Here is a 21,988-nt window from a genome sequence, read left to right on the forward strand (position 1 = left end):
CTCTGGAACAGCAGCACATGCTCATAATCACTGAGCTCCTTCTTCTGCCTAGATATTTTTGTCTGTTAATCTGTCCATCATTCTATCAGATTTTGGAAACAGGCCAATCTCCAGGAATCTCCCTTTGAAGAAGGGAAAGTCTGGAGCCTGGTATCAGTCAGAGGGGAACCTGCCTCCTAGAATGCAATTCCACACAGAGAAGACCACCTTGCTGGAGAGACTGGAGGGCAGATGATATGTCAATGGTGGGCAGGGCTCATGCACTTTGCTCAGAACTACTTAAGACATGCATGTCCCTGAACTTCTATTTTAACTTCACTTCAGGATCCAAAAGATAGGCTATGGGGAGGGGAGTCAAGATCTATTGACCTTTGATCTCTGTTGCTCTTTCCACTGTGGCCTCATTGAATGAATCTCCCTTCTCTGCATTTTATTATTAATTTGGCTCTTCTAATAGGCTTAGTGGTGGAACCTAGCTTGACACCTCTGCCACCTGGATTTCTGGGCCTGCAGGTATGTACCCAGTCTACCTTGCTGTGATTGAACCCCAGGCTTCACTCATGCTAGGCAACGACTCTACTGGCTGACCTATATCCCCAGCATGGTACTGTTTTAAAAGGGCTTTTCCACTAGATAATGTCAAACCAGACTTTTTCATGTCCCGTTAGTAACCGAATCATTCTTTAAGTGCCAACTGGTACCCCAAATATTTCCAAAAGTCATGTCTAAGCATAGTAACATACAAAAATGACTAACTGGCTTTAAATAAAAATCATCCCATACTCACTTCTGGAGAGCGACAGGGCACAGCTTGGGAGTATTATCCACTGAGAAGAGGTCACTGATATCCACCCGGATTGCCTTCAAGTTCTGACACTGCTGGAGACAGTAGGAAGATACCATCAAGTCCATCTTCTGGTTAATCAGAAGCCACACTTCTTGGAAGCTTTTGAGAGCCATGTGAACAAACTCTTCATCCTGAGACTCAAAGAGATAGTAGAAGGCATCCAGGGTATCCATTGGGCTGGAGCCATTGACCTGCTGACCTATCAGAGAGAGGCAGTGTTGGAGCTTCTGCTTAATAGGCGGGGTCACGGGACATCGAAACAGAACCTCCACAGTCTTCAAGGTATCCTTGTTCATGAGGCCAAATAAGAAACGCTTCATCTCGAGGAGGTGAGAGTCGCTGGATCTCTTCACCTCCATGATGTTCCTTTGGTTTGTAATGTAGGAAAAATACTGATTCCATTCCCCCAGCCCTTCTAAAACATAATATAAGGCAGCAAAGAAATCCTGCAGGCTGAGGTCGAAGAAAACATAACACTGCTCACTGCTGTGGCCAACCTGGAGAAGGATGTTCACGTGAAAGAGGGCTGAGATCTCAGACTGCTTTAGACTGTAGCTCTTCAGGTCATCATCATAGAACACCGACCTCATGGTCCACACTCCCTCCAGTGCCATCCTGCACAAACCCACTAGGGTAATTTGCTCTTCCTTACTGAGTGCCCTCTGGGAAGGCCCTCTTGAGGTGAGCTGGTGGAACACCAAGGTGGCATATAAATCAGTGAGAGTCTGGCAGGGTAGGGTGCATCTCTTACCCAGCTTCTCTTGCAGCTGTAGAGCCTCACAGACCAGCGAGCAAAAGGAGGGGGCCTGGCTTTGGTCAAATAGCTGGTGATTTTCTATCACAGAATGGAAGACTTGTATTTTTTGATGGTCATCGGGGATGTTCTCGAGGACTAGTTGAGATCTCCTTGATGCAGATAGTCCTTCAACCAGTATGTAGAGGGGGGACACCACCATCGACCTGAGGTTTTCTAAGCCTGTGTTTCTGGTGGTAATGATGAGAAAGGACTGGGATAGGAGGGCCTTCCTCAGGAGGCTGTACACCAGGATGTATATGGGCTGTTTGTCCTTCCAGTCTCTGGAGAGTGTCATATCGTCATGTTGGAGGGCAGAGTCCATATCGTCCAAACCATCTATGACAAACAAGAGTCTTTCTGGTTGGGACATGATCTTTGTCACTGGAGCCTGGGAGTGTGGCCACTCGTTGGCCATCAGCTGTGCCAAACTACTCTTTTCTGTCCACTTCATTTCTCTGACAGAGAAGAGGAAGACATAGGACATGTCTTGGTAGAGTTTACCCTGTGCCCAGCCCAGAATGATACTTCTGGCCAAAGCCGACTTCCCAACTCCTGGTCTTCCATGTAGGATAATGGTGTGCGGCCTGAAGGTTTTCTGGTGTGGTTTAAAAGCATCAGACAATACTTTCATCTCTGGGCCGTCACAGTGCAGATCCACACTTGTGTCGAATTTAGCGATCACGTGGGCCTTGTAGTCTTGTAGGTCACCCCCACGATATGAAGTCAGATAAGAGGACAGAAGAAAAATGAAATGTGAACAAAATCTTATTTTTAATGAAACTGACATATATATCTACACCATGAACATAATTAATAATGGCTTAAAACATCTCAAAATAGATGGGAGGAAATCTGAATGGATTTATAGTAAAGAAATGATGGAAGTTTAAGGTGATTAATATGCTAATTGCCTTTAATTGAGCACTGCTATATCTCTAATGAATCAAAATACATTGTACTGAACATGTACAAATATGTGTTAACACACACTCTCTCCTTAGTTTTAAGTCCGATAGCTATATGCAATATTCTTACCACTTCATTACTTGTTTGAAGAGAAGAGTCTCATAACTTAAGCTGGCCTCAACTTTGCTGTGTAAACAATAATAGCTCTAAAGTTCTGATCCTCCTGTCTATGTCCCAACTCCCAGGATCACAGGTGTGCACCACCATGCTTAGTTTTATGTGGCACTGGGGACTGAACCCCAGGGTTTTATGCACGTTAGGGGACACTCTACCAACTTAGTTACATCCATAGTTCAGTCTAGCTCCTTCTGAGCCATGTATTTCTCATGAGATCCAAGTAGACTGGGCTTCTTTGACCAGTGAGCTGGAATGATTCGCTTTTCTCTCTTCAATCCCATCTGTGATTACAAGCCATTGATGTGACTGTTAACCACGTTGCCATCCTACCCAACTTTTTATGTTATTCTGGGGTCCTAAACTCAGGCTCTCATGCATGTAAGGCAAGCTCTTCACCTAGAGCTTAATCTCTATTTGCTGAATTGGACCAATGTAATATCTTTATATTGAACATGAGCCATGCTAACAGATTTGGGCTTGCGTGCAGAGTCAGAAAGCAGCCTGCGCCAGTTGGACCTAAGACTTTCTGGCTTCCTGCCCCCTGCCCCAATCACCTACGGACTTAATTATTACACCCATGCTCCAGATTGCCAAATAAATCCTTTCTTCAATTTACTTTTAGGTCATGTATTTTGTTGTAGCAATAGAAACCCTGACAATGACAGATATTAATTCCTTTAACAAAGTAGTTATTAAACAGGTGATGTGACACATATACTATGTGCACCACAGTGCCTGACCCATAGTGAATAGCTCAACATGCCATCAATATTTATATTTAATAGTATGGATTCCAGTCAGGCAGAGGTGGCACACAACTTTAATTCTAGCACTCAGAAGGCAGAGGCAGGTGGATCTCAGAGTTTGAAGTCAGCTGGTTCCAGGAGAGAAAACCCTGATTTGAAGACTTAACCCCCTCTCAAATAGCATGGATTCTAATTTGGAAGACACTGGAAAGTATAAGTTTTTCAATATGGCCTGAGTTATGGTATAATTCATGCATGGCCAACATGATGCATTTACCAGTTGTACAGGCCTAGCCTGCAGTCTAGAGCAGTTGTTCTCAACCTTTCCAATTCTCTGACCCTTTAATACAGTTCATGTTGTGGTGACCTCCAAACAGTTATTGCTGCTTCCAAACTATGCTTTTGTTACTGTAACAAGTTACAATGAAAACATCTGATACTTAGGATATCTGCTATGTGACCCTGTGAAAGGGCTGTTTGACCCCCAAAAGGATCGTGACCTATAGGTCTAGAGTCATGACTCCCAGCATTGCCTCCCATCGGGCTGTTGAAGCAAAATGGGATGCAGCTTGGATTCTCTTGTCTGAACTGGTCAGATTCTCCATCCTACTAAGCTTTCAATATAAAAACCTCATCCAAGTTCCATCACTGCTTTTAAACAGTCCCTCAGTGGACACACTGTGCTTACAAGCTGGATTTACCACTGACAAAGAAGAAAAGAGCAAAAGAAAAATCCCACCAGTAGGAGAATTGAGAGTTCACCTTGCTCATACAGTGCATTAGGGCTTTTTTAGATTAAAATTTTTATGTGTATGAGTGTTTTCCATGTATGTGTGTGTATATGCATGTATATCATATGCATGCCTGGTATCTGAAAAGGTCAGAGGCAGCCTCAAATTGCTGGGAACTGGAATTCCAGAGGGTTGCAAGCTGCCATGAGTGCTGTGAATTGCACCCTGTACCTCTACAATAGCAGCAAGTGCCCTAACCATTGTGCCATCTCTCCAGCTCCATGATGGAAAGTATTTACTTTTAATTTTTCACTATGTAGACATTACTGGCCTGGGAGTTACAAAGAGATCACTTTCTTTGGCCTCTTGAGTGCTGGGGATTAACAATGTAATAGCACAAGGCATCACAAGGAATGAAAAAATAGTGATATTTACAATGGATTTTTTTCTGAGACAGGGCTTCTCTGTGTAGCTCTGGCTGTCCTGGAAGTTGCTCTGTAGACTAGGCTGGCCTCAAACTCAGAGATCAACCTGCCTCTGACTCCCAAGTGCCAGGATTGAAGGTGTGAGCCACTACCATCTGGCTTTACTTAGGAATTCTATTTATTCAGTAAAATGGATGGAACTGGTGATTGATGTTAGGCAAATATGCGAGACTCAGAAAAAAATACTGCATATTTTCTCCTAGATTGTTCATCATCGTCATCTTCATCGTCCTCATCGTCTTCATCATCATCATCATCATCATCATCAACAACAACAACAACAACAACAACAACAACAACAACAACAACCCCCCCCAACACACCATAAAAGTAGCAAGACACCTTGGAGAAGGGGCGAGGGGATATTAAGTAGTGGAGAGAAGGAAGTGGGGGTGACAGTACACATGACATGAGAGCAGAAGGTGGCTATGGAGTGGAGGGTAGAGGTTGGAATGGGAAGAGGATGACAGATTAGAATAAACTGCATGAGTGAAGGCACAGTGGGCCTGGGAGGGTAATTCAGTGGATAGAGCCACTCGTCTTGGTGTTAAACCCCTAGCACCATATAAACTGGACGTATACACACATACATACATACAACCACACACACACACACCCCTGTAACTATCACTCAGGAGGATTAAGCATTCAAGACCATTCTCAATTACATAAAGAGTTTGAGGCCAGCCTGGACTACACGAGGTCCTGCCCCTGCCTCAGTACTTATTAGCAGTTAATGGTTACTGGGGAATGAGGCTTTCTTCAGTGGGGTAACCACTGGGAAGCTGTCCAGGCCTCTGTAAATAACCTTTCTCCCAGGCTCGACTAAGCAACCTGATCAAACTCATTGGGTGACCACACATCAAGGTAGAGGTGGGGATAGTTGTATGAAAGTATCAAAGGGAAGCTCGTTATATATAATCTATGATAAGAAAATCAATAACGAAAAAGAAAATTTACATCGTATGCTAATTTGCAACCTAATAAAAATCTCTAAGTTTGGTTGCCCTGGTAAACTCCTCTCAGATGTGTTTAGAATTAGTAAACCTTGGGCTTGAGTTCTGAGTTTGCTGGATTTATGAGTCATTTGAAATTTTCTTAAATTGTGACCCGACAGAGACTGACTGAGCCATAGGGCTCTGTCTGTGATGTTTGTCCCCAGTATTCACAGGGGAGGTTCAGGGAGAGACACTAATGAAACAAGGAGCCCATACTCCTATCTGGATGCTTCTTTCATTCAGTCTCCCTTACAGACTGGCCACAATAAGAATTTTGACACCTCATTCACCTGCCTTTGTCATTGCATCTTGTTCCTTAGCTTGTAAGGCTTCAAAAAAGGACAAACCACCCAAACAACACGATACTGCTTTTTGTTCAAAGCAGAGATACCATTCGTATGAACTCCCCCCATCCTAAGGGAACAGAGGAGTCGGGAGGAGAGCTGTGAACTTCTGTCCTCTGCACATGATACATGCCTGTTGTGCACACAAAGGCATGCAGCTGTGGCCACATATGCAAGAGGAGTCACTTAAAAGTGCATCAGAAACTGGGTAGGGGCTCATGAGAAAGTGTCAGCATTTGGAGTTACTTCTCCATAAAAGCAAGTCATCGACTTGGTGGTCAAGGATCTCTCTGTGTGTATATGTAAGTGGGCAGGTCCATGTACACATTTGTGTGCACAAGTATGGACAATAGGTTGATTTTACAAGTCTCTATCAGCCACTGTCAATAATAAATAATGATAAATACATATTTAAAAGGTAAGACTGCTCTTCCTGTATGTGTCACTGTGTAGACAGGCTATGCCTGCTTACAACCACAAGAGGGCACATGCCCTGGAACTAGACTTACAGATAGGAGCTGGCATGTGAGACCTGAAAACTGACCCTGCATCCTCCAGAAGTGTGGCCAAGTGATTTTTAACCCTCTGAGCCATCTCTCTGGTCTTCAATCTTAGTTTTGGAGAGTCTCACTAAACCTGGATCTCACCAAGGTAGACTGGGCTGGTCAGCAAGCAACAGGGATCCTCTTGTCTCTGCCTCCTTGGTAGTGGTTTTATAGGCACAGGCCCCTCCCACCTGGCATATTTAGTTAGGTTCTGGTAATGGTATTCTAAGTGCAGAAAGCATTACTTTACTGAGCAAGACCAGCCTCCAGATTCAATCTTATTAATGACAACTATATACCCAAACTCAGATGCAATTTAATGAAGTCTATATCAGGAGTCTAGCTGATCATTTCCCTCCAAGAAATTGTAAAGGCAATATTAACATTTATGATACAATGAACAGAACCAAGAACCTATCACCCGCCAAATCTTGCAGACAAATAGAAGGTCATATACCCTGAAAGAAGCAACATTTAAAACAATGGGGATAGCTGTAGAAGGACAGGCACAGAGACTTGTCACCTAGTGCAGAGAAACCCAACATTACCCTCCCACACCTCTGTGTCAACAATGCAGAGGAATTATTTGTGTATATATGTGTGTGGTATATGATAAGTGTTAAGTATGTGTGTGTATGTTGATGTTGGTGCCAGAGGTCAACCTTAGGTTTCCTTCTTCAGGAAGCATCCACCTTAAAACAAAGACATATTTTTATCTTTTAATTCCATGTCTCTGTGTGGGTATCTATGAGCCTTGTGTCAGCAGAGGACAGAGGTCTTGGATTTCTTGGAGCTGGATTATACCTAGCTCTGACCCACCTGATGTGACTTCTGGTAAATCAACTCCAACCTGCATGCACACATGAGAATGCGGGGGTCTAATTCTTCAGATCAAAACCTATACAGCATTTGGCTTTAAGTGTACCCATCTTTACACCCTACCCCACCGGCAAACCTGATATCTGTTCCTCCTCTGATCCTTCGTCCTTTGGGATTGCTTCATCATCTTTTTCTGGAGGAGTCGTTGTGCTTTCTGCAATAGAGAGGAACAGTTAATTCAGTCTAATTATCCCAGCTGTGGATGAGAACACTTCATGTCCAAACTACATAGAGGATTGAGGGAAACCTTTGCACAGTTTATGTACTGTGTAGTCTCTGATGTCAGGACCATTGCCTTAGGAGTTCAGTAAAGCAGCTGAGATGGGCGAAGATGCTCCACTGGGACTGCAACATGTGCATTCTACCCTACTTGTTCTGAGAGGCATAGGGTGGGTGTCACAAGGAGTTCTGGGTCATAGGCATTCAAGGGTTCATCTTCATTACTCAACCTCAATTTCTCCAATTTCCAGACATGCAAAAGCAGATATTCACTTAATACTTGTAGTTAGAGTATTCTACTTCAACTTCTGTTTGTTTATGTGGGTGCAAAGGTGTCACCTGTGGTCTTTTTCTTCTGCAGGGACCTTTCAAATTTTGGAAAAAATATACATTTCATTTTCCTACATGTTTCTGTGTGCAGGCAGATGGCCTGGGAGGCCAGAGGAGAACGTGGACTCCGAGTCACTTGAACATGGGTGTTTTGAATGGAACATGATATTGCTGTTTGTTCAAAGCAGAGGTACCATGTGCATCATCTCCCCCCACCCTTAGGCAACAGATGATGGTGAGGAGAGGTGTGAACTGCTGTCCTATGGACATCATACATCTGTTGGGCACATGAAGTCATGCAGCTGGGACTACCTGTGCGAGATTGAGTCATTTAAAATTGCCTAAGACACTTGGTAGGGGCTCCTGAGGAAGTGTCAGCACTTGGAATCATTTCTCTGCAGGAGCTTGACCTCTGCTTGGTTGTAATAGCTCTCAGTGTGTACTTGGACGGGGCGGTCCATGTGCACATTTGTGTGCTCATGTATGGAAACAAGGTTGACTTTTCATGTCTTACTTACTCTCAATATTAACTTTTAAAGATGTATTTATCTTTATTTAAGAGTGCTTTTTCTGTCCATATGTCCCTGTACCCTGTGCAGGCGGGATATGCCTGCTAAGACCACAAGCGGGCACATCACCTGGAATAGACTTACAGATGTTAGCTGGATTGTCAGAGCTCAAAACTGAACTTGGATCCTACAGAAGACTGGTCAAATGATCCTACCCGATGAGCCATCTCTCTGCTCTCCAATCTTAGTTTTGGAGAGTCTCACTAAACCTATATTTCAGCATGTTAGACTGGGCTGGCAAGCAAGTACTAGGGATCCTTCGGTCTCTGTCTCCTTGTTGGTGGTATTATAAGCACATGGTCATCCCCCTGGTATATTTAGGTAGTTCCGGGAATGGAACTCTGGTTCTAGTGCAGGAAGCATTACTTTGAGTGAGCAAGAAATACTTCCAGATACAACAAAATTAATAACAGCTATATACCCAAACACAGATGCAATTTAATGCAGTCTATATCAGGAGACTAGCTGATCATTTCCATTCAAGAAATTGTCAAGGTGATTCTAAAATTCATGATACAGTGAATGAAACCAAGAACCTACCCCACCCCCAAATCTTGCAATCACATAAAAAGTCACATACCATTAAAGAAGCAACAATTTAGCCAATGGGGATAGCTGTAAAAGGACAGGCCCAGAGACCTGTCACCTAGGGCTGAGAAACTCAACATTACCCTCCCACACCTCTGTCTGGAGAATGTAGAAGAATCAATCATGTACATATGTGTGTTGTGGGCTGCAGAGATGGCTCAGGGGTTAAGAGCACTGACTGCTCTTCCAGAGGTCCTGAGTTCAATTCTCAGCAACCAATTGGTGGCTCACAACCATGTGCAATGGGATCTGATGCCCTCTTCTAGTGTTTCTGAACAGAGCCACAGTGTATTCATATACATAAAATAAATTAATTGGAAAAAAACCCAACCATATGTGTGTTGTATGTAATAAAGTGCTACTTGTGTGTACATGTTGATGTTGGTGCCAGAGGTCAACCTTAGGGGTTGTTACTCAGGAAACATCCACCCTAACACAAAGACTTATTTTTAACTTTTAATTCCATGTCTATCTGTGGGTATGTATGAACCTTGTGCCAGCAGAGGACAGAGGTTCTCGATTTCTTGGAGAGGGATTTATACCTAACTCTGAGCTACCTCATGTGGGTGGCTGGTAAACCATCTCAAACCTGCATGCACACACATAAAAATTTGGGGATCTAATTCTTCAGATGAAAACCTATACAGCATGTGGCTTTAAGTATACCCATCTTTACACCCCACCCCTCCTGCCTGCAAACCTGGTATCTGTTCCTCCTCTGATCCTTGGTCCTTCTGGGTTGCTTTATCATGTTTTTCTGGAGTAACTATCCTCTCTGCAATAGAGAAGAAGAGTTAATTCAGTGTAATTTTCCCAGTTGGGGATGAGAACACTTTATGTCCAAATTACATAGAGGACTAAGGGAAGCCACCTCTCCTCAGTTTATGCCCTGTGTTCACTATGAGGCCAGTTCCTTTGCCTCAGGAGTACATTAAAGCAGCAGAGATAGGCAAAGCTACTCCATTTGGACCCTAATTTGTACATTCTACACTATTACTTCCGAGTGCCTCATGGTGGGTTTCGCAATGAGATATCCTGTTATAGGCATTTAGGGTTCATCTTGGTTATTCATCCTCAATTCCTTTAAATTTCAGACCTGTGTAAGCAGCTTGTAATTAGACTGTAATTAGCTTTTAATTGATACTTGTAATTAGAGTTATCTTCAACATTGTGTTTGTTGTGGGTACACAGTTGTTTGCCATGGTCTATTTCATCTGTAGGCACCCAATGGAGTTTTGAAAATAGGTGAACTGATACCATCCTACAGTTCCCTGCACCCAAATCTTAGGGGGGAGGAAGAGAGCAGACCACCCAGGAGTGCAGACATCCCGAGGCTGCAGGACAGACTGCCACCTCTGCACACCTCGGCCCACATCCCTGGTCCAAGGGGAAACTGCATAGTGCCTCTGGACAGAGGGATATAGGGAACAGACAGGCGCCAGTACCCGTAGTTCTAGTCTGCAGCCAGGATCCAACTGATCCCGCCAATCAGCTCCCTCCACCCAAATCCTGTGGGGGAGAGAGCTGAAACCTCAGAAGTGTGGATACTCCTGAGAAGTCAGAGGAGACTACCCTCTGCCCACAGTCCAGACCCAAGAGGGAAGCACATAGTGCCAACTGTGCCCGCAAGGACCTACACGAGCAATCAGGGGCAGGACCCTTTGACTCCTGCCCGCACTTAGAGCTGGAAGACAGTCTCCAGGAGCGCTGCCACAGCTGAGAGCAGAGCACCTGTTCTCAGGAAAGGCTGAAAGAAAACAGGAAAACAGTTCTACAGGATTGCGGACACAGAGGCCTATGGCAGGGCCAAGTCACTCCCAGAAACAGCAAGAGAAGCAAACACCAGAGACGACCCAATGGGCTAGAAGGCAAGTGCAGGAACCCAATCAACAGAAACCAAGACTACTTGGCATCATCAGAGCCCAGTTCTCCCACCAAAGAAAATACTGGATATCCAAACACACTAGAAAGGCAAGATTTAGATTTGAAATCACATTTTTTGATAATGGAGGACTTAAAGACATAAGGAACTCCCTTAGAGAAATGCAGGGAAGCACAAGTAAACAAGTAGAAGCCCTTAGAGAGGAAACACAAAAATCACTGAAAGAATTATAGGAAAACACAACCAAACAGGTGAAGGATTGAAAATGGAAATAGAAACAATAAAGAAAGCACAAAGGGAGACAACCCTGGATATAGAAAACCAAAGGAAGAGAAAAGGAGCCATAGACACAAGCATCACCAACAGAATACAAGAGAGAGAGAGAGAATGTCAGGGACAGAAGATACCATAGAAAACATTGACACAACTGTCAAAGATAATGTAAAATGCAAAAAGCTCCTAGCCCAAAACATACAGGAAATCTAGGACACAATGAGAAGATCAAACCTAAGGATAATAGGTATAGAAGAGAGTGAAGACTCCCATCTTAAGGGGCCAGTAAATATATTCAACAAAATTATAGAAGAAAACTTTCCTAACCTAAGGAAAGAGATGCACATCAACATATAGGAAGCCTACAGAATTTCAGATAGATTGGACAAGAAAAGAAAGTCCTCCTGTCATATAATAGTTAAAACAGCAAATGCACAAAACAAAGAAAGAATATTAAAAGTAGTAAGGGAAAAAGGTCAAGTGACATATAAAGGCAGACCTTTAAGAATTACACCAGACTTCTCACCAGAGACTATGAAAGCCAGAAGATCCTGGACAGATGTCATACAGACCCTAAGAGAACACAAATGCCAGCCCAAGTTACTGTATCCAGCAAAACTTTCAATTAATATAGATGGAGAAACCAAGATATTCCATGACAAAACCAAATTTATGCAATATCTTTCTACAAATCCAGCCCTACAAAAGATAATAGATGGAAAACTCCAACACAAGGAGAGAAACTACACCATACAGAAAGCAAGAATATCATCTCCTTGCAATGAAACCATAAGAGAGACAAACAAACATAATTCCACCTCTAACAGTGAAAATAGCAGAAAGTGACAATCACTATTCCTTAATATCTCTCAACATCAAAGGACTCAATTCCCCAATTAAAAGACAGACTAACAGACTGGATACATAAAGAGGACCCAGCATTTTGCTGCATGCAGGAAACACACCTCATAGACAAAGACAGACACTACTTCAGAGTAAATGGCTAGAAAACAATTTTCTAAGCAAATGGCCTGAAGAAACAAGCTGGAGTTGCCATTCTAATATCAAATAAAATTGACTTTCAACCAAGAGTCATTAAAAAACATAAGGAAGGACACTTTATATTCAAAGGAAAAATACACCAAGATGAACTCTCAATCCTAAATATCTATGCTCCAAATACAAGGGCACTTACATACATAAAAGAAATCTTACTAAAGCTCAAAACGCACATTGCACCTCACACAATAATAGGAGGTTTCAACACTCCACTCTCATCAATGGACAGATCTTGGAAACAGAAATTAAAGAGATATAAGAGAAGTCATGAACCAAAAGGACTTAACAGATATTTATAGAACATTCTATCCTAAAGCAAAAGGATATACCTTCTTCTCACCACCTAATGGTACTTTCTCCAAAATTGATCATATAATTGGTCATAAAACAGGCCTCAACAGATACAGAAAGATAGAAATAATCCCATGAGTCCTATCCGATCACCACGGGCTAAAGCTGGTCTTCAATAACAATAAGGTAAGAACGCTCACATATACATGGACGTTGAACAATGCTCTACTCAATGATAACCTGGTCAAGGAAGAAATAAAGAAAGAAATTAAAGACTTCTTAGAATTTAATGAAAACGAAGGTACAACATACCCGAACTTATGGGACACAATGAAAGCAGTACTAAGAAGAAAACTCATAGCTCTGAGTGTCTGCAGAAAGAAACAGGAGAGAGCATATGTCACCAGTTGACAGGACATCTAAAAGCTCTAGAACAAAAAAAAAGCAATACACCCAGGAGGAGTAGAAGGCAGGAAATAATCAAACTCAGAGCAACCAAGTAGAAACAAAAAGGACCATAGAAAGAATCAACAGAACCAAAAGTTGGTTCTTTGAGAAAATCAACAAGATAGATAAACCCTTAGCCAGACTAACGAGAGGACACAGAGAGTGTGTCCAAATTAACAAAATCAGAAATGAAAAGGGAGACATAACTACAGATTCAGAGGAAATTCAAAAAATCATCAGATCTTACTATAAAAGCCTATATTCAATAAAACTTGATAATCTACAGGAAATGGACAATTTCCTAGACAGATACCAGGTACCGAAATTAAATCAGGAACAGATAAACCAGTTAAACAACCCCATAACTCCTAAGGAAATAGAAGCAGTCATTAAAGGTCTCCCAACCAAAAAGAGCCCAGGTCCAGACGGGTTTAGTGCAGAATTCTATCAGACCTTCATAGAAGACCTCATACCAATATTATCCAAACTATTGCACAAAATTGAAACAGATGGGAGCACTACCGAATTCCTTCTATGAAGCCACAATTACTCTTATACCTAAACCACACAAAGACGCAACAAAGAAAGAGAACTTCAGACCAATTTCCCTTATGAATATCGATGCAAAAATACTCAATCAAATTCTGGCAAACCAAATCCAAGAGCACATCAAAACAATCATTCACCATGATCAAGTAGGCTTCATCCCAGGCATGCAGGGATGGTTTAATATACGGAAAACCATCAACATGATCCATTATCTAAACAAACTGAAACAACAAAACCACATGATCATTTCATTAGATGCTGAGAAAGCATTTGACAAAATTCAACACCCCTTCATGATAAAAGTCCTGGAAAGAATAGGAATTCAAGGCCCATACCTAAACATAGTAAAAGCCATATACAGCAAACCAGTTGCTAACATTAAACTAAATGGAGAGAAACTTGAAGCAATCCCACTAAAATCAGGGACTAGACAAGGCTGCCCACTCTCTCCCTACTTATGCAATATAGTTCTTGAAGTTCTAGCCAGAGCAATCAGACAACAAAAGGAGATCAAGGGGATACAGATTGGAAAAGAAGAAGTCAAAATATCACTATTTGCAGATGATATGATAGTATATTTAAGTGATCCCAAAAGTTACACCAGAGAACTACTACAGCTGATAAACAACTTCAGCAAAGTGGCTGGGTATAAAATTAACTCAAATAAATCAGTAGCCTTCCTCTACACAAAAGAGAAACAAGCCGAGAAAGAAATTAGGGAAACGACACCCTTCATAATAGACCCAAATAATATAAAGTACCTCGGTGTGACTTTAACCAAGCAAGTAAAAGATTTGTACAATAAGAACTTCAAGACTCTGAGGAAAGAAATTGAAGAAGACCTCAGAAGATGGAAAGATCTCCCATGCTCATGGATTGGCAGGATTAATATAGTAAAAATGGCAATTTTACCAAAAGCGATCTACAGATTCAATGCAATCCCCATCAAAATACCAATCCAATTCTTCAAAGAGTTAGACAGAACAATTTGCAAATTCATCTGGAATAACAAAAAACCCAGGATAGCTAAAACTATCCTCAACAATAAAAGGACTTCAGGGGGAATCACTATCCCTGAACTCAAGCAGTATTACAGAGCAATAGTGATAAAAACTGCATAGTATTGGTACAGAGACAGACAGATAGACCAATGGAATAGAATTGATGACCCAGAAATGAACCCACACACCTATGGTCACTTGATTTTTGACAAAGGAGCCAAAACCATCCAATGGAAAGAAGATAGCATTTTCAGCAAATGGTGCTTGTTCAAGTGGAGGTCTACATGTAGAAGAATGCAGATCGATCCATGCTTACCCTGTACAAAGCTTAAGTCCAAGTGGATCAAGGACCTCCACATCAAACCAGACACACTCAAACTAATAGAAGAAAAACTAGGGAAGCATCTGGAACACATGGGCACTGGAAAAAATTTCCTGAACAAAACACTAATGACTTATGCTCTAAGATCAAGAATCGACAAATGGGATCTCATAAAACTGCAAAGCTTCTGTAAGGCAAAGGACACCGTGGTTAGGACAAAACGGCAACCAACAGATTGGGAAAAGATCTTTACCAATCGTACAACAGATAGAGGCCTTATATCCAAAATATACAAAGAACTCAAGAAGTTAGACCGCAGGGAGACAAATAACCCTATTAAAAAATCGGGTTCAGAGCTAAACAAAGAATTCACAGCTGATGAATGCCGAATGGCTGAGAAACACCTAAAGAAATGTTCAACATCTTTAGCCATAAGGGAAATGCAAATCAAAACAACCCTGAGATTTCACCTCACACCAGTGAGAATGGCTAAGATCAAAAACTCAGGTGACAGCAGATGCTGGCGAGGATGTGGAGAAAGAGGAACACTCGTCCATTGTTGGTGGGATTGCAGACTGGTACAACCATTCTGGAAATCAGTCTGGAGTTCCTCAGAAAATTGGACATTGAACTGCCTGAGGATCCAGCTATACCTCTCTTGGGCATATACCCAAAAGATGCCCCAACATTTAAAAAAGTCACCTGCTCCACTATGTTCATCGCAGCCTTATTTATAACAGCCAGAAGCTGGAAAGAACCCAGATGCCCTTCAACAGAGGAATGGATACAGAAAATGTGGTACATCTACACACTGGAATATTACTCAGCTATCAAAAACAATGACTTTATGAAATTCGTAGGCAAATGGTTGGAACTGGAAAATATCATCCTGAGTGAGCTAACCCAATCACAGAAAGACATACATGGTATGCACTCATTGATAAGTGGCTATTAGCCCAAATGCTTGAATTACCCTAGATGCCTAGAACAAATGAAACTCAAGACGGATGATCAAAATGTGAATGCTTCACTCCTTCTTTAAAAGGGGAACAAGAATACCCTTGGCAGGGAAGAGAGAGGCAAAGATTAAAACAGAGACTGAAGGAACACCCATTCAGAGCCTGCCCCACATGTGGCCCATACACATACAGCCACCCAATTAGACAAGATGGATGAAGCAAAGAAGTGCAGACCGACAGGAGCCGGATGTAGATCGCTCCTGAGAGACACAGCCAGAATACAGCAAATACAGAGCCGAATGCCAGCAGCAAACCACTGAACTGAGAATAGGACCCCCGTTGAAGGAATCAGAGAAAGAACTGGAAGAGCTTGAAGGGGCTCGAGACCCCATATGAACAACAATGCCAAGCAACCAGAGCTTCTAGGGACTAAGCCACTACCTAAAGACTATACATGGACTGACCCTGGACTCTGACCTCATAGGTAGCAATGAATATCCTAGTAAGAGCACCAGTGGAAGGGGAAGCCCTGGGTCCTGCTAAGACTGAACCCCCAGTGAACTAGACTATTGGGGGGAGGGCGGCAATGGGGGGAGGGTTGGGAGGGGAACACACATAAGGAAGGGGAGGGGGGAAAGGGAATAACACTCCAAATGTATATAAGAAATACTCAAGTTAATGAAAAAAAAGAATCAGAGGAAATTCAAAAAATCATCAGATCCTACTACAAAAGCCTATATTCAATAAAACTTGATAATCTGCAGGAAATGGACAATTTCCTAGACCGATACCAGGTACCAAAATTAAATCAGGAACAGATAAACCATTTAAACAACCCCATAACTCCTAAAGAAATAGAAGCAGTCATTAAAGGTCTCCCAACCAAAAAGAGCCCAGGTCCAGACGGGTTTAGTGCAGAATTCTATCAGACCTTCATAGAAGACTTCATACCAGTATTGTCCAAACTATTCCACAAAATTGAAACAGATGGAGCGCTACCGTATTCCTTCTATGAAGCCACAATTACTCTTATACCTCAACCACACAAAGACGCAACAAAGAAAGAGAACTTCAGACCAATTTCCATTATGGATATCAACCCAAAAATACTCAATAAAATTCTGGCAAACCGAATTCAAGAGCACATCAAAACAATCATTCACCATGATCAAGTAGGCTTCATCCCAGGCATGCAGGGATGGTTTAATATACGGAAAACCATCAACATGATCCATTATCTAAACAAACTGAAACAACAAAACCACATGATCATTTCATTAGATGCTGAGAAAGCATTTGACAAAATTCAACACCCCTTCATGATAAAAGTCCTGGAAAGAATAGGAATTCAATGCCCATACGTAAACATAGTAAAAGCCATATACAGCAAACCAGTTGCTAACATTAAACTAAATGGAGAGAAACTTGAAGCAATCCCACTAAAATCAGGGACTAGACAAGGCTGCCCACTCTCTCCCTACTTATGCAATATAGTTCTTGAAGGTCTAGCCAGAGCAATCAGACAACAAAAGGAGATCAAGGGGATACAGATTGGAAAAGAAGAAGTCAAAATATCACTATTTCCAGATGACATGATAGCATATTTAAGTGATCCCAAAAGTTCCACCAGAGAACTACTACAGCTGATAAACAACTTCAGCAAAGTGGCTGGGTATAAAATTAACTCAAATAAATCAGTAGCCTTCCTCTACACAAAAGAGAAACAAGCTGAGAAAGAAATTAGGGAAACGACACCCTTCATAATAGTCCCAAATAATATAAAATACCTCGGTGTGACTTTAACCAAGCAAGTGAAAGATCTGTACAATAAGAACTTCAAGACTCTGAAGAAAGAAATTGAAGAAGACCTCAGAAGATGGAAAGATCTCCCATGCTCACGGATTGGCAGGCTAATATAGTAAAAATGGCCATTTTACCAAAAGCGATCTACAGATTCAATGCAATCCCCATCAAAATACCAATCCAATTCTTCAGAGAGTTAGACAGAACAATTTGCAAATTCATTTGGAATAACAAAAAACCCAGGATAGCTCAAACTATCCCCTCAACAATAAAAGGATCTCTGGGGGAATCACTATCCCTGAACTCAATTAGTATTACAGAGCAATAGTGATAAAAACTGCATAGTATTGATACAGAGACAGACAGATAGACCAGTGGAATAGAATTGAAGATGCAGAAATGAACCCACACACCTATGGTCACTTGATTTTTGACAAAGGAGCCAAAACCATCCAATGGAAAGAAGATAGCATTTTCAGCAAATGGTGCTTGTTCAAGTGGAGGTCTACATGTAGAAGAATGCAGATCTTTCCATGACATTCACCCTGTACAAAGCTTAAGTCAAAGTTGATCAAGGACCTCCACATCAAACCAGATATACTCAAACTAATAGAAGAAAAAGTGGGGAAGCATCTGGAACACATGGGCACTGGAAAAAATTTCCTGAACAAAACACCAATGGCTTATGCTCTAAGATGAAGAATCGGCTAATGGGATCTCATAAAACTACAAAGCTTATATATGGGAAAGGACACTGTTCTTAGGAGAAAACGGCAACCAACAGATTGGGAAAAGATCAGAGGGCTTATATCCAAAATATACAAGGAACTCAAGAAGTTAGACCGCAGGGAGACAAATAACCCTATTAAAAAATCGGGTTCAGAGCTAAACAAAGAATTCACAGCTGAGGAATGCTGAATGGCTGAGAAACACCTAAAGAAATGTTCAACATCTTTAGCCATAAGGGAAATGCAAATCAAAACAACCCTGAGATTTCACCTCACACCAGTGAGAATGGCTAAGATCAAAAACTCAGGTGACAGCAGATGCTGGTGAGGATGTGGAGAAAGAGGAACACTCGTCCATTGTTGGTGGGATTGCAGACTGGTACAGCCATTCTGGAAATCAGTCTGGAGTTCCTCAGAAAATTGGACATTGAAGTACCTGAGGACCCACCAAACCTCTCTTGGGCATATACCCAAAATGCTCCAACATATAGCAAAGACACATCCTCAACTATGTTCATAGCAGCCTTATTTATAATAGCCAGAAGCTGGAAAGAACCCAGATGCCCTTCAACAGAGGAATGGATACAGAAAATGTGGTACATCTACACAATGGAATATTACTCAGCTATCAAAAACAACGACTTTATGAAATTCATAGGCAAATGGATGGAACTGGAAAATATCATCCTGAGTAAGGTAACCTAATCACAGAAAAACACACATGGTATGCACTCATTGATAAGTGGCTATTAGCCCAAATGCTTGAATCACTCTAGATCTACAGAACACATGAAACTCAGGAAGGATGACCAAAATGTGAATGCTTCACTCCTTCTTTAAAAGGGGAACAAGAGTACCCTTGGCAGGGAATAGGAAGGCAAAGTTTAGAACAGAGGCAGAAGGAACACCCATTTGGAGCCTGCCCTACATGTGTCCCATACATATTCAGCTACTCAATTAGATAAAATGGATGAAGCAAAGAAGTGCAGACCGACAGGAGCTGGATGTATATCTCTCCTGAGAGACACAGCCAGAATATAGCAAATACATAGGCGAATGCCAGCAGCAAACCACTGAACTGAGAATGGGTCCCCCATTAAAAGAATCAGAGAAAGGACTGGAAGACCTTGAAGGGGCTTGAGACCCCATATGAACAACAGTGCCAAGCAGCCAGAGCTTCCAGGGACTAAGTCACTACCCATGGACTGACTCTGGATTCTGACCTCATAGGTAGCAATGAATAGCCTAGTAAGAGCACCAGTGGAAGGGGAAGCCCTTGGTCCTGCCAATACTGAACCCCAGTGAATGTGGTTGTTGGGGGGGGGAGGGTGGTAATGGGGGGAGGATGGGGAGGGGAACAAACATATAGAAGGGGAGGGGGAGAGGTTAGGGGGATGTTGGCCGGGAAACTGGGAAGGGGAATAACAAATCGAAATGTAAATAAGAAATACTCGACTTAATAAAAAACAAAAAACAAAAAACCTACACAGCATGTGGCTTGAAGTGCACCCATCCTTATACCCCACCTTCCGCCAAACCTGATGATGTCTGTTCCTCCTCTGATCTTTCCTCCTTCGGGATTGCTTTATCATCTTTTCTTGGAGGAGTAATTTTGCTTTCTGTAATAGAGAGGAAGAGTTAATTCAGTCTAAGTATCCCAGCTGGCGATGAGAACACTTCATCTTCAAACTATATAGAGGATGAAGGGAAGCCTTTGCACAGTTTATGTACTGTGTAGTCTCTGATGTCAGGACCATTGCCTCAGAAGTTCAGTAAAGCAGCTGAGATAGGCGAAGATGCTCCACTGGGACTGCAACATGTGCATTCCACACTACTTCTTTTGAGAGGCATAGGGTGGGTGTCACAAGGGGTTCTGTGTCATAGGCATTTAAGGGTTCATCTTCATTACTCAACCTCAATTTCTCCAATTTCCAGACATGCAAAAGCAGATATTCACTTAATACTTGTAATTAGAGTTGTCTTCAACTTTTGTTTGTTTGTGTGCTGCACAGGTGTCACCTGTGGTCTTTTTCTTCTGCAGGGACCTTTCAAATGTTGGAAAAAATATTTTTTTCCTACATTTTCCTACATGTTTCTGTGTGCAGGCAGATGGCCTTGGAGGCCAGAGGAGAACATGGACTCTGAGTCACTTGAACATGGATTGTTTTGAATGGAACAGGATATTGCTGTTTGTTCAAAGCAGAGGGACAATGTGTATCATCTCCTCCCACCCTTAGGAACTAGAGGATGGGGAGGAGAGGTGTGACCTGCTGTCCTATGGACATCGTACATCTGTTGGGCACATGAAGTCATGCAGCTGGGACTACCTGTGCAAGATTGAGTCATTTAAAATTGCCTAAGACACTTGGTAGGGGCTCCTGAGGAAGTGTCAGCACTTGGAATCATTTCTCTGCAGGAGCTTGACCTCTGCTTGGTTGTAATAGCTCTCAGTGTGTACTTGGAGGGGGTGGTCCATGTGCACATTTGTGTGCTCATGTATGGAAACAAGGTTGACTTTTCATGTCTTACTCACTCTCAATATTAACTTTTAAAGATGTATTGATCTTTATTTAAGAAAGTTATTCCTGTCTGTCTGTCCCTGTACCCTGTGCAGGCAGGGTATGCCTGCTAAGACCACAAGAGGGCACATCACCTGGAATAGACTTACAGATGTTAGCTGGATTGTTGGAGTTCAAAACTGAACCTGGATCCTACAGAAGACTGGTCAAATGATACTACCCGATGAGCCCTCTCTCTGTTCTCCAATCTTAGTTTTGGAGAGTCTCACTAAACCTATATTTCAGCATGGTAGACTGGGCTGGCAAGCAAGTACCAGGGATCCTCCTGTGTCTGTCTCCTTGGTGGTGGTATTATAAGCACATGGTCATCCCCTGGTATATTTAGGTAGTTCCTGGGAATGGAACTCTGGTCATAGTACAGGAAGCATTGCTTTGAGTGACCAAGAAATGCCTCCAGATACAACAAAATTAATAACACCTATATACCCAAACACAGATGCAATTTAATGCAGTCTATATCAGGAGACTAGCTGATCATTTCCATTCAAGAAATTGCCAAGGTGATTCTAAAATTCATGATACAATGAATGGAACCAAGAACCCACCACCCCCCAAATCTTGCAGCCACATAAAAACTCCTACATTGTTAAAGAAGCAACAATTTAGCCAATGGGGCGAACTGTAAAAAGACAGGCACAGAGACCAGTCATCTAGGGCTGAGATACCCCAAATTACTGTGCCACACCTCTGTGTGGACAATGTAGAAGAATCGGTATTGTTTCTACTAGTGATCAAGGCGGGAGGACCCGGCCCATTGTGGATGGTTCTGTCCCTGGCCTGGTAGTCTTGGCTTCTATACAAGAGCAAGCTGAGCAAGCCAGGGGTTGCATGTCAGTAAGTAACATCTCTCTGGGGCCTCTATATTGGCTTTTGAGTCCTGCCCTGTCTGAGTTCTAGTTCTGACTGCCTTTGGTGATGAACAGCCATGTGAATGT

The 21,988-nt window shown here is 42.2% G+C and overlaps 1 protein-coding gene across 1 annotated transcript in view; it reads right to left on the reverse strand.

Moving 5' to 3' along the window:
- The window catches only part of Nlrp5 (NLR family, pyrin domain containing 5), a 61,921-nt gene that overhangs the window by 23,049 nt on the left and 16,884 nt on the right, over window positions 1-21,988 (reverse strand). The window contains exons 6-10 of the mRNA XM_063280572.1: window positions 20,001-20,093; window positions 9,861-9,935; window positions 7,531-7,608; window positions 5,973-6,015; window positions 788-2,365 (exon numbers count right to left, since the gene is read on the reverse strand). Of these exons, the coding sequence (XP_063136642.1) occupies window positions 788-2,365; window positions 5,973-6,015; window positions 7,531-7,608; window positions 9,861-9,935; window positions 20,001-20,093 (1,867 nt within the window). The remainder of the gene's footprint in view (window positions 1-787; window positions 2,366-5,972; window positions 6,016-7,530; window positions 7,609-9,860; window positions 9,936-20,000; window positions 20,094-21,988) is intronic.

The sequence above is a fragment of the Rattus norvegicus genome, chromosome 1, assembly GCF_036323735.1.
Source record: "Rattus norvegicus strain BN/NHsdMcwi chromosome 1, GRCr8, whole genome shotgun sequence".
NCBI classification, from domain to species: domain Eukaryota; kingdom Metazoa; phylum Chordata; class Mammalia; order Rodentia; family Muridae; genus Rattus; species Rattus norvegicus.